Source organism: Diadema antillarum, unplaced genomic scaffold (genome assembly GCF_040938485.1).
Source record: "Diadema antillarum isolate AM-2024a unplaced genomic scaffold, OU_Dant_1.0 seq00000098_RagTag, whole genome shotgun sequence".
NCBI lineage: Eukaryota > Metazoa > Echinodermata > Echinoidea > Diadematoida > Diadematidae > Diadema > Diadema antillarum.
The window spans coordinates 1,678,714-1,695,965 of NW_027271187.1; the positions used below are offsets into that span (position 1 = coordinate 1,678,714).

Sequence of the window (17,252 nt, forward strand, 5' to 3'; positions counted from 1 at the left end):
CCAAAGTCACTCCAATTTCCCATCTAACCCTGATGTGTATGTTCAAGTGAAACTCCATTCCATGATCGAATCGACATAGGTACGCAGAATGAAAGTAACCAAACATGTCAATGCAAATTTCTAGGGAATTTGGGAAAAATATAGCGTGAATGAAATTAATGGACTTTTGTTAGGTCACAGGTTTTCACAAAATGGCGATGTGAGTCATGAAAAAAAAAACAACGTGCATGACAAATGAGGTTGTGATGATATTGTTTCAAAAAAAGCCTCCCACTTATTTATATACAATTTCTAAACAATCTTGTTCTAAGATCATTTGCAAAAGAAAATACACAGAGTAATCTGGTATACACTATATTGACTAAAATACTGATAAGTAAATGGGACACCTACGCGGCGATAATAACTGTGGTCTAGTCTTATTTGAACTTATGATGGTGACCGATATCTGAGTTTTGTGAAAAATATGAGTAATATTCGATTTTGAAATTTCTCCCGATTTCGTGTTTGTTTGTGCTGACGCTTTCATTGTTCTGTTTGTTTTTTTATTCTGTTGTTGAATTGAGGTCAAGATTTCCCATGGAGTGGACTTTCACTTAAACATGGTTGTCACAGTATGGTCGCAGTGTGGTGAAGGTGCCTGTGACCTCGAAAAGTAACAATACAGTCACAGTGTGGTGAAGATGTGACACGGCATACTGAAGTAGTTATAGTCAAATAATGTTGAAGGTGTGACAGCACGTACGGTACGTTGAGGGTATGACTCGGAACAGAATGGTCACAGTGTGGTAAAAATGTGACTGGGCATAGTACAGTCACAGCGTGGTGAAGGTGTGACTGGAACAGTACAGTCACAGTGTGGTGAAGGTGTGACTGGAACAGGACAGTGTGGTGAAGGTTTGAGTCAGAACAGTGTGGTAAGAAAAAAAAAATGTTAAAGATGTGATCCGGCACATGTATGGTAACAGTATGCTGAGGGTGTGACTCGGAACAGTATGGTCACAGCAGGGAGGTGAGACTCACCTCCCTGGTCACAATAAGATGGTGAAGGTCAGTGACTCGGCACAATGCAGTCGCGACAAAAAGGTAAAAAATGTATTTTTGTAAAATCAGACATATGTAAAACACACACCAACCAAACAACACACACCAAGCAAAAAAAAACAAAAACAAAAAAAAACCACACACACACCAAACATACACGCACTGACACACAAAATATCAAAAGGTTTTATCAATGTACGACTATAGGTCATTCGTAGCTCTCAGTGTGTCTGTCGTGAAATCTTGGGTCATGTTCTCCTCGACCTGACCCCCTGTCCATACACCAGTACCTTCATTCCATGCCGCTGACGAATTACTGTACTCAAGAAAGTAATCCTAAAAAGCGTAACATCCACGGTATACTAGTAGCCCGGAGCAGTAGAAGACCCCTCGCAGTTGGAGATGAGAAAAGTGCAGTGTTCAGGGGTCATTAGATATCTTGGTTCACTTGGAGTTTGCCCGACTCGGCTTCTAGCAGACACCGACCGCTTCGAACTTGACGCTACATGAAGTATCATAGCCTACATGTTCGATTTCTTCGCACTTCAACGTCGACCGTCGCTGTGACACAAATTTACTTTCTTCTGTAAATAATACGCATACATAATACTACGATGTAAACTGTCGCAAGGATTTTTTTTTGAAGTACCTTTGAATTATTTTTGTAGATCTTGTCAAACCAAGAAATGATTAAACTGATGAAAAGGCACCCCCGACGGAATCACCCATCTACCAGAACGGTACCAATCACTACATAAGGGATGAGTTCTTCATAGTGTTGCTTCAGTCTACGTTTTAATGAAACAACTGATATCGCACTGTCTTAACTAAGCATTAACCTTGAATGCAATATCCAAACAGCAATGTCTTCTGCAAATGTCAACCGAAGCTTTTCTCTCCCTCTCTCTCCCTCCTTCTCTCTCACTTTTTTTTTTGTCATTTCGCAACGGACTACTCCGTGAGACAACCAATCCTTTGCCTTTCGAACATAGCGCTGATTAGGCAAATCTGATCTTTTCTTGTCAATCCCTCAACCCCCACCCCCACCAAAAAAAAAAGTTTCCATGGGGGGGGGGGGAAATGTATTGTTATGCCCTACTTAAGATCTGACTGGTACAGACAATCTTTTTTCAGCACACATTCTGCTGTTGATATGTGGGGTGGAGTACATTGCACAAATGTTTTTGTGGTTTTTGTCTTTGTTCTTGTTTTATAATGTCAGCAGGGTCGCCGCTGTAAAATGTCCTAATTTGTCGTTTAGTGAACATCTCGGAAAAGAAAGCACCGAACTCGTTGACCTCGCCTTATTCTGAAAACCTGTTGAAAATTGTCATCTTTCAATTCAAGCGGACACACATATAATAAGTGAAGACATCAAAACACAAACACGCACGCACACATACACACATATCCACACACGCATGCGGATACATGAAAAGGTTTTTGTTTTTTTCTCTCTTTCTGAATCTCTCTCCCTCTGTCTGTCTGTCCGTCTCTCTTTCTGTCTGTCTGTCTGTCTGTCTCTCACCGAAAATCTTGGCAACATTTCATGAAATTTGTCAGACAGTGACAACTGTTTTGAGCTACTGAAATCCTTGCTTCCGATTAGCTAAGGGCAATTTTACTAGTAAAAATCACTGATAAAACACTTAATGAAATCCCCCCCCCCCCAAGATGTAGCACCCAGTCCTACCCGCATGACAACAACGAATTCAAAATATATTTGCTTGCCCCTCCAGAACAAACAGCGCATAGATTGAACAGGTGAATATGAGTGCCCCCGTGCACAAACACATTACATACATATATTAGGTCCCATATCTATTCATCTACCTACCTTCCTATCTATCTATCTATATATCTACCTACCTATCTGTCTATCCATCTACCTGTCTATCTATCGATCTGTCTATCTATCTATCTATCTATCTATCTGTCTATATATATATATCCACCTATCTATCTATCTGTTTGTCCATCTATTCATCTATATTTCCCCATATCTATCTATCTGTTTGTCTATCTATCTATCTATCTATCTATCTATCTATCTATCTCTATATCTATCTACCTATCTGTCTATATCTATCAATTTATCTATCTGTCTATCTATCTATCTATCTATCTATCTGTCTATCTATCTATCTATCTATCTATCTATCTATCTATCTATCTATCTATCTATCTAGACCCTATACGTCAATCTGTCTCATCTCCTCTCTTTCTCTCTATCTCTCTCTTCTTAGTTCTTATTTAATCCACAGACTCGCAAGAGGCATATGACTAAAGAGAATTAAAAGAATGTAAACAACTGTCTGAATAAAGCTGAAAAGTGATGAGTCATAAGATAACATATATCTTCATCTGCTCATTATTCAAGTTTATCTTTCTCACTTGCCTGATGAGAAGTATTTCCACATGGAATAAGTTCTTCTATTAGCATTCTAGCCTGTGTTTATTCTGGCATGACAATATCACCGGTTTATAGGAGGATCGATGTAGAGAAGTATATGAATATAACATAACATTTATGTATATATATATATATATATATATATATATATATATATATATATATACATATATATTATTTGTGTGGTTAAACAATTTCATGGAAAAAACGAACGATTATACAAAGAGGACAAACGATTTGCTTGTCAGATTTTATCCCTGACATTCATTTTGATCAGGATATAATCTTAGATTATTTTCGTCGCAGACTTATTCTTGTATGATATTGTTTTCTACAGAAGGTCCCGAGGGAGGCATTATCATATTACACACAAGCCACTTTAAAAAAAGAAATGACAAAACTCTGAATTCAATTTCTGCATAGATCAAATAGACGTTGACCCGGCATACTTGCCATCCAGTACGCATGTGTCTTAATCCAGGGGCAAGTCCTGTCTTTTTAGTCCACCATAAACACGTCTCTCGGTCCATGATAAAGCGAGGTGGGTGTTCTGACTGTATTTCTCACGGCCGGAATATCGCAGAAGGAATGTTAATGACCTTTCGAGAAATGGACTTGAGAAGTCCATATGATGACGACTCAGTACCCATTCAACTATCAAATCCCCCCCCCCCTCCTCCTAAGAAGAAAAGTCTTGGATCATGGGATCTGAGATTATATAGATTCCGCGTTCCGATCCCACAAGGAAGCACAGTGCCAGCAGGGCTTCCACCGAGACCGGGTACTGCTATTGAAGTATGTTGATGTATTGATCACATTAGTGGCGAAAGTTTTTGTTTCAGACAGCTTGTGTCCTTGTTTATTCCGGGCATTAATGAAATCTGAATTCATGTTATTTCTAACCCTCTTTGGGGGTTCGTAAGCCGACATCTTCCATGCCTCACTGCCATAACCATGTGTCAAAAAGGTGACTTGTCGAGATGTTGAGACTAATTCCGCCAAGTTTAATAACCACCGTTCGATGGAAGTTAAAATGGAAAATAAAGAAATTTTCCATGATAGTTCGTCTCCCTAACCCAAGAAAAATTTAACCGAATGTGACAACAATTCGTCATCAGTTTCTTTAATCTCCCAAATATGTTAATAATATTACATTTCAACAAATATCTACTCATTCCATGTACGCTGTGACGGTCAGCTTGCAAAAGTGAACGACATCGGCAAATTCAGTCGAGTGCTTACTCAAAAAAAAGTGTGTGATAACGTTAAAATGTACATCTATCATCATTCCATTAAAGCTTCGCATCAACTCTTTCTCTCTTATCCTCCACCTCTCTCTGTATCATTCTCTTTCTCTCTCCCTATCCTTTCATTAACTCTGTTTGTGCAGATTTGCAGCGAGTTATGAAACGGAGCAAAAACAAGCAGGAGCTGACCGATACGTGGAAGGGATGGCGTGACGCGGCGGGCGCCCCCAATCGGGATGACTACAGACAGTACGTCGACCTTAGCAACCAGGTTGCCAAGGAGAATGGTACACTCAATGACATTTTCTTCTTCAATACTTATATTCCCCCCCTTTTTTCAGTATATCAAGGCAGCGTTTCATGAAACTTGTCCGTCACTGACAACGGTTTTAATCCACTGAAATCCTTACATGTGATTGGCTGAAAGCAAAGTTTGTCAGTGAAAATGAATGATAAAACCCTTGATGAAAATGCCCCCATTGAGAAACGGACAAAGTTGCTCTGAAGTTTTCGAAAAATTAAATGATAAGGGAATCAACTTAGCTTAAATAATGCGTCTCACATCTCACTTTTAAATGCAGGTTTCTTCTTTTCAACTGTATGATGGCATTGATAAGTTATAAAATCAAGCAAACATAGCATTAGTTCAATTGAGCCTTCGGGATGTCCCAATTGTTATTAGTATTTTCATTTCTATTTTTTAGTTTGTGGAGAGCCAAAAAAAAAAAATCGTTTTTTTTTTACTTGGTAGATAATGGAGTGAGCTGATGACACACAGAACTATTTATGTGCGGTATTCAATTGTTCACATCGCATCATTTCCACAATATGCATTCACCGTTGACTAATTGCAGTTCTATTCCATTTGACAAATTCTCTATCGCCTAACCTATCGGGTAGGATTCCGGGACAATGGCGATCGCACTCGCCGGGGAAGCGGCGTGGACAACCTGAAGCGCGAGGCTGCCGACATGTACAACGAGATGAGACCTGTTTACCAGAACATGCACAACTTCGTGAGACGAAAACTATACGACAAGTACGGCCCCGACGTCATCGATCCCCAGGGACCAATCCCAGCTGATCGACTCGGTGAGATCATGTCACGGACCATATCTTTGATAGTCTCATGTTTATTAGAAGTTTGATTGGAAGAAGGTTCCTTATACATGGTCATTACGGGTAGTCTAAGATTATCAAAGACAATCACAGAAAGAAGAGGGGGAAAAAACGAGGAAAAGACACCCTAATCATGATACATTAATCAGTCTACCAAGCGAGAAAAAAAAATCACATTATTCTTATCCTCTTGCACTCGTAGCCTAAGTCTGATGTGGCTATGCACATGCAATAGACAAGGAATCATGAACAATATTTGCGATTATGGCCCATGGATTATGACAAAGCTTGATGCAGACTTAAGAAATGCACTAAGGAAAGTAATGTCTGTTGGTTATAGGTCTATACGTTTGGATCTTCACACGTCACACGTAACAAAAAGATCTAAACAGCAACAAACGTTACAAAAGGTAACAAGCGGCACGAGCGATACTGTCTACTCGAGCGTGTAATGCATGTTTACAACTCCTTTAATCGTCATTTGTTGTGCTCAGACTTATCGAAACAAGTTCATTGCAGTTTTAAGACCACTCTGAGAACAGGCCAGAGACTCGGAAAATTAGACAAATGTCATGTTTATGTTCAGTGAATCTGATCATTATGAGGGTGACGATGACGGTGAAATATGACACTATGATACTTTGTCTGTTTGTCATCACAATTAACCCTCTGATTTTTTTTTTCACAGGAACTATGACTGGGCAGGACTGGGGCAACGTCTACGACGTCGCGAAGCCGTTCAAAGAACGCGGAGGTGGAGCTGATGGATTTCTGCAGAGAGAGGTCAGCATTGGTATTATTAGAGTTTCCTTTGTTTTAGCCTCGTATTGGTATACTATAGTATATATTCTCGCATACGGTATAGTCGCACACAAGAAACGCATCAACGAGTAACACAATTTTGTTTGGCGTGTTTATATACGGAAGAGATATATGTGAGCAGAGAGGGTGATTTTCTCCACTGTTAAACATTGATAAATTTTGCCTCTCCCTTCCTCAAAGGGAAAAACACTCCACTTTATTACCTTTGTTTGCCGACAGAATAATCGATGCAGCAAAGTTGTTCAGGTTGTACACTGTATACGGCTGACCCACAAAACCTTTTTGAAGTTTAATATCAACATTTTTCTTGTATTTCGTCAAAACAGCGTTCATCAATTCCCATCTCAAGTTCATGATAATGATGATATACCGTGTGATCTCCCTCCGCCCGCCCCCCCCCCCCATTATGCCACTCCCATCTCCAGGGCTACGACACCCCCCGCATGTACCAAGCGGCTGAAGACATGTACACCTCGATGGGATTCGATGAACTGCCAGACACCTACTGGAGCAACTCCCAGCTAGGAAACCCAGACAACGGGAAGGACAGACTCTGCGATCGCCCAACCTCCTACGACTTCAAGGATGGCCAGAATTACAGGTGCGCCACATTCAAGTGATGATGATGACAATGGTAATATCATAATAATAAGAATGTTGATCACGTGGTTGGTGTTGACATCAGGGATGGTAAAAGCTGTGGTTATGATGAGTGAATTTACGGTAGTAGTTATGTCACTGTTGGAGACGAATTCGAAGACAATTAGTCGTATGGATGAAAGTGGTGATGACCATCAGGAATGTTTGAGGGAGTGAGGTTGTAATAGTCGTGTTTGATGACGTTGAACCGCTACTAATGAATGAGACGATTGAGCTTGCAGTGTTGATAATGAATGTGTACGAGATGTTTACCGGGTTTGATGATGACCTGAAATGATGGTCGAGGCTGATGATGATTGTTGTCATGATGGTAACGGTAATGACAAGATTGACGATAGGCCTAAAGACCTATCTTCTTATTATTATCATTGCATTTCGGCTCCCTTAGCCGTAATAAAAAGATATATGTGCAACAAAAAAATACACACGTGCAACGATAACACAATGATGACGATGATGAATACGATAAGATGGTAATGACGTCACTACTGATGACAGGAGTCGCTTTATGAGTGAATCTGATGTTTAAAGACAACCTCCTCTTCGCTCATTCTCTTCTCCAACAGAGGTCAGTCATGCCAGGATGATGTTTCCATGGATACCGTGGCGGATGCCGTCGACCTGCTGGGCCAAACCTACTACCAGCGAGAGTTCGCCGACCAGCCGATGGCTCTCCGCGATCCGGCCAGTCCAGCCCTGTTCAAGGCCATCGCTGGCGTGCCTGCGATCCCTGTCTACCAGCCCGGCTACCAGAAGCAGCTCGGACGAAGGATCAGCGATTCCGACGAACGCAGTGAGTATTGGTTCTCGTGCTGCCACTGAACACTTATCCTTTTAGAAGTTTACAGCGATTAATGAACTGACTATGCTTCCAGAATTTATTCTATTATTTTGATAGACACAAGACTATCACGTCTTAAAATCCGTTCTTTGCTACAAATGCATCTCTGCTCCAAATCAGAAAAGGGGCTCCAGACCCCATCCCTTGCTTGGATTACCAAAACAGTTGATTTCATTGTAAGATTGACCTGGATGAACAAAACCTTCATGCCCCATATAAAAGCCATTGTCATATGGACATGGCGACTGATAGTTATGGCGCGAGTATACTGTTTCGTTGACTCACTTTCCACGGCTGGATTATGTCCCAGCTGATTGTGTGAATATGTAACTAGTCTAGCGGTATCAAATTTGGTCCAACTTCAAAAATATATATATATTTTTTCAAACAGTCGTTAGTTTGGGAGATTTATCGCCTTCAAATAAAGTGTTCACATTGCTTGCGGAGCTCTGATGATGGGCATAATTATCTGATATTACATTCGAAAATTTCATCTTCTCGTGTGTAATACTTTTGGTACAGAGCATTAGCCACATATTGATATGTCAACATCAATGAAAAAACACAACGAGATATGTTTCTATGAGTGTTCGTTGAAAACCTAATGAGTAAGTTATGGATGCAACATGAATCTGGGACATTCATCAGCAAAGCACAACGAAGTCCGTAAATTGGCAATGCAAACTGAACCACAACTAATAATGGTTTGGCTTCTTTTGTCTTATTAGATGAGGTAATAAACGGCCAGATGCGAGAGGCGCTGAACGTGATTCCCGCCATGCCGTACGCCATGGCTTCAGATGACTGGCGATCAGGCGTGTTCGACGGCTCCGTAGGACCTGACAAATACACCGAGAAATGGTGGGACAAGAGGTGAGTGTCAGCAATTTAACCATCTGCGCGCAACATTTATTTCTTGTTCTTAAGTATGTAAGTGAAATTTATATACATTTGATTCATTTGGCAGCTCTCCCCTACCAACCTCCATTTTCGCCTGAAAAAAAAAAGCAAAAGGGCATTGACCCTTGGCTCAATCAACCACGAGCACCACACCCAAACCTCCCCCGAAAAAAAAATGACCCTACATAAGAACTGGCATTTGTGAAGCGAGGTCAACTACTGATATAGTCAACGAGCAAAGCTATAACAAATTGGATATCAGACATCGAATTCTTCCCTTCTTCACTTCACATCAAAATCTTAATTTTCCCTTATTTTACGCTCGTTTCTAGTCTCGATTGTCTAATCTCTTGGCTTTTTTTTCTTCCTCTTAACTCTCTGTACCTGTCCATCTATACACATCTCAATCTAACTCCGCTTCTCTTGTACCATCCCTCTATTCCATCAGACAAGAGTACGAGGGACTGACTCCTCCCGTTCTTCGCAGCGAGGCGGACTTCGATCCCGGTGTCAACTACAACATACTCAACGACGAACCCTCGGCCAAGTGAGTACCTTCAACTGGTGTCAATTCAACGGTATATATTGTATTTGTAGACTCTGCAATCAGGTATTGACTCGGGTTTGAATCACATCCGGCTAAGCCATGCAATGTTTAATCATCCTGTCCCCTCTTGTGAGGAGCAAAGGTATTCTGTCCCTCTGGCAGGTCCCGCGTGTTGGAGGAGCCACGAAAAACACACGTTAAAGACCCCCATTTTACTTCCTTTGCAGGGTGCAAACTCGGTGAAGTGGTCCGCCCCACATGTGTATACCCACACCAAAAAACGAAAATGATTATGTTTCCCCCAGGTGAATACCTCGGCACATTGCGTTTTTCAGAAATGAAAGGGGGACTCTAAGACACACCTAATTACACTATTCCAACATAAAATGTTTCAAAGTGTTAAAAACACAATTTCCTGTTCGTTTTATGATATCAAACTTTACCATGATGTAGCAAAAGTCTTGCTCTTTCAAAAAACATGAAAAAACTCAAGAATGACCAGGTTGACCCATCTCACCTTTTTGAGTCCTCACACAAAGTCACTGCATGTGACTTTTTGTTGATTTTTTGATACACGGTCACATAATGATTCCAGAGTAGGCAAAAACTTGCGAGTATACAAGCCTATTGTCAGTTATAACGTTGGGGTCTAACTCCTCCCTTGACATAAAGTCATCTTCAACCATGAATACATCCACGCTTCAACGAATCGATGCGTTGGAGATGTATCATCATAATATATAATTTGATTCCACTAATCTCCACTAGACGCGACAAGACGCCACTTGCCGCATCTTAATGGTAGATCTCTTCCCTCCCCCCCCCCCCCCAACCATTCCTCTGTCACTCACTGTCTCCTTCCTACACACACACTTTTCTGTGTGTGTATAAAATGTGTGTATATGTGATTCTTTGTGTGTGTGTCTCGGTGTGTTCTCACAGTGACGTCCTCGGCACAACGATGAAGTACCAGATCTTCAAGTCGCTGTGCGACGAGTCCGGCCACGAGGGCCCGCTCCACGAGTGCAATCTCTATGGCAACGAGGAGGCTGGTAAAAAGCTCAGGTAGGTCCCTGCACCGCTGAACCAATTACATTTTGTGGGAAAAAACAATAACAACATGCAATGTGCTATTTCAACATGTTCAACATGAGTCGTTGGAAGGAAAAGTTGCACGACGAGACATTCTCTCGAGATTTCCCTATATACAAATTGGTAGAACAGACCTATAGGAATGCAAATGGTATAGTTAACCTTTTTACACCCATGAAGTCAAGGCCACTGTGTATGAATGATTGAAATTTCGTATTGTATTTGAATGAGTATTGATTAAGTGTGTTGTATTTTTCTTGTCTCATTACTGATAGTTAAACAACAGTGTTGATGACAATAACAGTTGTGATGATTATTGTAATCATTATCGTAATAACAATAATAGCAACCATAAGAATAATGAAAAAATGATGCTAACAATTCATCCATTCATTCATTCACCTTGTCCATCTGCAACAGAATCATATAAATACTATCTTTTACAGAAAATAAGTGGATATATCAGTAATAATGATGAGAAGACAAAAAAAAGGAAGTTCAACTACAGCAGTGGTATTAATTGATTAGAAACAACAACAACTAGTGTCTCTGTTTCCATGATATCAGAGCTGTGATTTCTTTTTCGCATATGCTAAATTGACTACTACAATATGCAATGTGAGGTAGGCACCCACATTAATTAAGTAGCCTTGCGTATAGTCCATTGGGGGCGGGTGGGGGCAGGGGCATGAACTGGAAATATTACAAAAAAGCTGCTCACTTAATTCAAAATGGAGAAAACGGAGAAGAGATGCAAGCGTACACTGGAAGTATATGTTTTATTGATTTGTTAATCTACACACAAGATAACGTTTGCCTTCTTTAGTTCGCATCTACTTATCTCATTATTTCTTTAGTCATTCGATTATGTGCTTTCAGCCTAAGTAACTAGTCATCACGTGAATTAGCTAGAGAAAATAGGACTAATACTGAATGTCCATGTTTGCAGATTCTGCTTTGGAGCTACATGTGTAAGTTCAGCTTATCGTTAATGTTGTGGGAAGTAACATGGACTGGACAATGTTTCGCAGATCTAACAAGCTTGCAATCCCTACATACTGCGCATAAATCTGATAGTGTCTTTAACCGTCATTTTATGCCGAAGGTGAAGAGAGTGCGCCTTTCTTTTTAGGTGTGCAAGTTATGTGACGAGATTGGACAAAAACCATTCCGCCCCTCGATTTGCTGAGTATCTTCTTGACGACAGCAGTCATAGCGATCGAGGGAGGGAGTGTGGCGACATATTATTTTAGGACAAAATGAAAGTGGGTTATATACCCTGACATAATAGGTGCAAATTACAGCGCAACTTGGAGAAACCCACGATACCAAAATTAGACCTTCGTTGACCTGATTTACACTGAAGGTACACCATGTAGTGAGCACGTGAATGTGCATGGGGGTTTTTCCTCTAAAAAAAAAAAGATCTTGCGTACACATTTCTTACGCATCATTTTACGCATGTTAGACACATTAAAGTCATCCACGATAGTCGAACTAAATGTCGAAGAGTACGCCCTAGGGACGTTGCCTTCATTGGATTTCACTTCTTTTCGCATCAAGTTAATCACTTGATGAGCACGATGCCTGCCCTTTGATTTTCTGCAAAATCTAGTGACAATGCACATCAGGATGAGGCCACGTTATAGGAACATTCACCTGCTCATGTGGCAGTGTCTCTTACCCCCATGAGACTTATAATTGTGTTATCATAGCCGCCAATTCAAGAGCTTTATTTGGCTGTCTGAACCAATCAGTGGGGAGAGTCATCTTCCGCCATAAGACAGCACATTGGCGACACAGTGTCTCCTGGGCCCGCGTGAATGTCGAGAGGAGAAATGCTCCCTTCCAGGGTCCAGTGTTTAAAAAAAACCCCGGTTCTTACATGTTCACACAGGGTAAAACAGTTTTCAGAGTTGAAGCTGTGCAACAACTTTCTACCATCTGCTATAGACATTAACGCTGCTTCGTCACCTGCAATTACTGTGACTGAATGGTCAGATGATTTTGCTTTTAGTTTAAACATGAGCGGAACTTACCATTTTTCTGAAAAAATTTAATAAAAAAACAATAGTGAAACAGAAAATTAAAAAAAGAAAGAGGAAACATTGCAACTGTACTTATTCGCTCATACTATTTCAAACAAACAAGATGGTGACGAAGTAAATACTACAATTACTTTATCAGGATATCGTAATATGATTGAGTAAAGGCGATCTCCAAATAAAATGTACACAATCGTCATTTCAAACCCTGCACATACCTAGTTACGTCGATCGAATCATTGCTGATGGAACCAGCGCTCTTAATAGATTTTCTTCAGATGTGATGTCCTAGGGAAACAAATAAAAAATGAGGAAATTAGTAATTGACAAGTAGGTGCAATGATTTTAGTAGAAAGTTTCTATATTCATTGGCATGTGTAGAGGAATGAGCGACAATCATTCTCTTAATCTTCCCTGAATTTTTTCCAAGATGTCCTTAAGGATTGATTTATTTGTTTGTTTGTTTGTTTGCTTTATTTTGATGTAGCATTATCTCTCTTGTTATTCTGCCAGGGATGCCATGAAGTTAGGTAGGAGCAAGCCCTGGCCAGAAGTCCTCCGGAACCTGACTGGAGAGAGCCGACCCAACCCGGCAGGCTTCAAGGAGTACTTCAAGCCGCTCAATGACTACATGCAGGATGAGAACCGTCGGCTGGGCAATCGTCCCGGCTGGACTCGCCCCCCGGTCATGAGGCGTCCTGGTCCCGACGATCCAGACCCTCTGAGAGACGCCAACAGTACGTTGGGCTGGTTTTAAGAGTTCAAGAGTCCAGCAAAGCAATTAAGAATACGCACACACTTATACTTCTTGTAACGCCAGTACATTCGCATTATTTTACACGTTTGAATAGGAGACATGCCATTGACTTCCGCTGCCAGGCAATATGAATACTCACAGCAACTTTCAGTTCACACTTACACCTTCACCTATATGGTCCATAACGCTCATTTCTAGATATTCTTCTCACACATCCCAGCACACTCGCCTCATTCACACAACGCCATTCACAATCATTCATGAGCGAGTTGCCATCTGCGTGTTGAATGTGGTGCGTATGTGTGAGCGTGTGCTGAATGATCCAGTACTACCTACCTACCTAACAAGGGTGTACGATTGTGGAGTGACGCACGAAAACAATGCTGAGATGACAGTTTAAATGTACAGTGACGAACAAGGCCTATTACTGTCTAAACAATTTACCATGGTGATCATCACGACCCAGCTTTCAGTACGATAAGCGCGCATCGCGATGTATTCGAAATTTTCTAAGTGGATCACCATGTCGAGCGGAGAGAGTAGAGATAAAAAGCCGCGTCAGAGCATCAAAAGCTGCATGGTCCATTTTCGATATTTGTTTGACCAGCGGACATGCCACATTGCACTTCGACAGATTCACGAACGTCCAGTCACCACTGTCTTCCCTATGCAGTAATGGTGACGATCGAGAGCCTGGTAGAGCATCTTCTTGCGCTGTCCACTGCGGCAAGAATGCCATCGACCTGTGTACCATTCTGTGTCTGCTACGAAAAAAAAAGAGTTTATAAGAGTGGATTCATTTTTACCTCGATTTGACTCACCTTTACTTTTACAAATTTTGTCTTTACGTGCTGTCCTGATCACCCTCTTATAATGAGTTCTTTGTTGGGTTTGTTTCGATTGTATTGTTGTTGTTTTTTTGACTGGGGTTATTGTAAAATTCTCGTCAAAGATTTCTTCGTTCCCCTGTTTATTTTTGTCAGACATATAAGGTGTGTGTGAAACACTACTGCCGTCTTAAAGTCGGCCTATTGCCAAGTGTTAATTACTAGGTTCCAAGGCTAAAGATACCCTGAAGGCGCGCTGCGTTCATCGCCCCTGCTCTGGAAACCTCTCAACTACGGAGAGCGAGGGGGTAACGTTGAGGGGAGTCTGCCGGGAAGGCATTGCCAGAGAGACACCTCAAGTTGAACGGTAGAGGTGAGTACCTGCAGACGATTTCAACCCTTCTCTAAATAGGTCAGTTGCTTCATTTTTATTCCCTTAAGTATTCAGGGTACAATGAGCTTTGCAAGAGATATCTTCAGGTCCAATGTGGTGGAGAGGGCACGACAACGAGAGCTCCGACAGTCGAGACCCAGACATCAGGCCGCCGCTAGAGGGAAGATGAAAGCTGGCTGCCGCCGAGAAAAAAAAAAAACAAGAATAGAAACACAGAGACCTGGAAACGCGGGGACGAGACGTGAGGTATTTAGCTTCCAAAATGGAGCAGAGTGTCTGTAACCTGTGTGAGTGGTAAGGTGCTAACAAGGCAAGTCTTGCGTGTCTCGCTCGCCTCACATCGCAGACATCACCCTTTTCTTGTTCCCCCTATATTAGCTCCAACCATTCAGATCATGCATACAGGTTTCTGTGGCAACCGTATCGCCCGATTTACGTCCAGATGAGTTACACAGCTACGCGAATCTGCAGCGCAAGACATCCCAGCTTTCCAGCCATAGATTTTGGTGAGTTGTTGAATGTTGATTATGAGAGGCAACTTGGCCACCAGCACCATGCAGGGAAGGGGTTACAATGTGAACATTTATTCACTATCATCCGAATTTGGATCTACATGTACCTCAACCTGTCTCCACCCCACCCTTTTGTCTAATCCCTCGAGCAGGAAGTTTTGTTTCTCTCTGAGATGTTTTAGTTTAGAGATGATCTGCCTTTGGGAAAACAAGACCGACCACTCTCACTGCTGCCACTGCATACCTGCGCTAGGACGGTGACGCACATCTGCCGAGTACATTACAGAATTCTCAACTGTCGAAACGAGCTGCCAACTACGCCAACAACAGAGGGTGAAAACAGGTGCCAAGAGCCGGTCATCCACTGTCTTGACTCAGCTTTATCGTCATCGATGGGAACTACGACCCGACCACTGGCTGGACCACTCCTAGCAACGGAACTCATTCATCCTCAGCAGCGAGGGGAGTCAGCCGACATCCAGAACCGACAGCGCGAATATGAGTCTCCTTCTGTCTGCCACGGAGAGTACGGCGCGTGCTTGTTCGTCCACACGAGATGTGAACTTAGGACAATGGCGGCGTTCTACAGATCGTATTTCAGGTAAGTACGTCAGAGCCGTCAGTAAAGCATCTCAACTTATTTCAACGTACCAACCAATATAGAGAGAAGAGCACATTGACGTGAATTTGAAGCATGCGTTTTAAAAGAAATGTGATAATAGAACAGAAGACAAAAAGAGACGAAGAACAGGAAGACTAAGAATCGCAAAAGAACACCACATACAAAGATCATCAAATCTTACATGTTTATTTCTCCACGGCGTTTCTGTTCGACAATGAAAGAAAATTACGGCGTCATTGGCCAGTCTAATCAATCTCTTGAAATCAATTGTGGCCGGCGCCATCATTAGACTCATTGCACAACGTATCGTACAATGTGAAAATCACTTTGACTTGGAGTAAATGGCTGTGAACCATAATATCTGCCCGTCTTTACTCACAGATATATCGAAATAATTTTGTGCATGGTGATGTCTGTCGTTCTTCATTTTGCCAGTGACTCTTAAAACTCTATATACTAATCAGGATTAATATAAGTTAGTAAAATGCTAGTCAGTGATTGGACAAACATGATCACATGGTGGTAGAACACTTTGTCAGTTTGCTCATGGCCAAAACATTTTTGTATTAGCAAATAGTCCATTAAATCCCAAATAGTGGAACGATCACATCAAGCGTAGTCGATGGAATAAATGTTCGTATTTGTAATACAATGTTCAAAACCTGACCGAATGGATACATTGTAATTTGCGGACCTGCCAGGCTCAGTAGTGTACGCAGAGTCTACGTGACAAGTCGGTGGCAACGCAATTATAGAATGCTTGTCTACAGCTCATATTATAACAGATGATGGCGTGTGATGTCAGATTAACAAATAATTCTCCAAACGCGGCGTTTTTAATGCTAGTTAAGTGAGTTATGTCCTATGGAGCCCTATGAGGAAGTCGAGATACCTACAACATCACTCTGCATTTAAACACTATTCGGATGAAAGATTATGTATGCTCGATGCCCCGCCAACCGTAATCGAGATAATAATATTGTTCAGTGACACGATCGTATTCAGAATGGCGTGAACATCAGTTGCTGTCTGATTTCAGCTCTATTGTTTTTTAAATGGTTCTCTCTCTATAATACCGACTTCTTGCTAGGTCGCTGATACGGCCTTGAGTGAGGTGGAACTGCTACGGACAACCGTGCCCGCGTTGGCTGAGACGACCGGATGGGACGTCGGGACCGCTTTGCTAACTCATCACCTGGGTTACGCAACCAGCCACCAATAATATGATTTCTACCAGCACACTATAGAGTTGTACGTGTGGCATACGTACCGCCAAGATCGTATCATATATCAACTACCTTCATTATAATTATCCTATGCGCAGTGATGCTTTTAGATGTTTGATTCACGCATGGACTTTCAAAATAGTTCATATTTTTATCTGCAAAGTTTCTCATGCATGATTGCACC

The 17,252-nt window shown here is 41.6% G+C and overlaps 1 protein-coding gene across 1 annotated transcript in view; it reads left to right on the plus strand.

The window, feature by feature from the left end:
- LOC139726765 (angiotensin-converting enzyme-like) overlaps window positions 1-16,951 on the plus strand; it is a 41,143-nt gene extending 24,192 nt beyond the window's left edge. Inside the window, exons 4-16 of the mRNA XM_071637755.1 lie at window positions 4,848-4,991; window positions 5,605-5,796; window positions 6,512-6,606; window positions 7,071-7,246; window positions 7,872-8,098; window positions 8,875-9,019; window positions 9,495-9,593; window positions 10,536-10,658; window positions 13,244-13,467; window positions 14,095-14,183; window positions 15,087-15,214; window positions 15,474-15,821; window positions 16,933-16,951. Of these exons, the coding sequence (XP_071493856.1) occupies window positions 4,848-4,991; window positions 5,605-5,796; window positions 6,512-6,606; window positions 7,071-7,246; window positions 7,872-8,098; window positions 8,875-9,019; window positions 9,495-9,593; window positions 10,536-10,658; window positions 13,244-13,467; window positions 14,095-14,183; window positions 15,087-15,214; window positions 15,474-15,821; window positions 16,933-16,951 (2,009 nt within the window). The remainder of the gene's footprint in view (window positions 1-4,847; window positions 4,992-5,604; window positions 5,797-6,511; window positions 6,607-7,070; window positions 7,247-7,871; window positions 8,099-8,874; window positions 9,020-9,494; window positions 9,594-10,535; window positions 10,659-13,243; window positions 13,468-14,094; window positions 14,184-15,086; window positions 15,215-15,473; window positions 15,822-16,932) is intronic.
- Window positions 16,952-17,252: the final 301 nt, after the last annotated feature.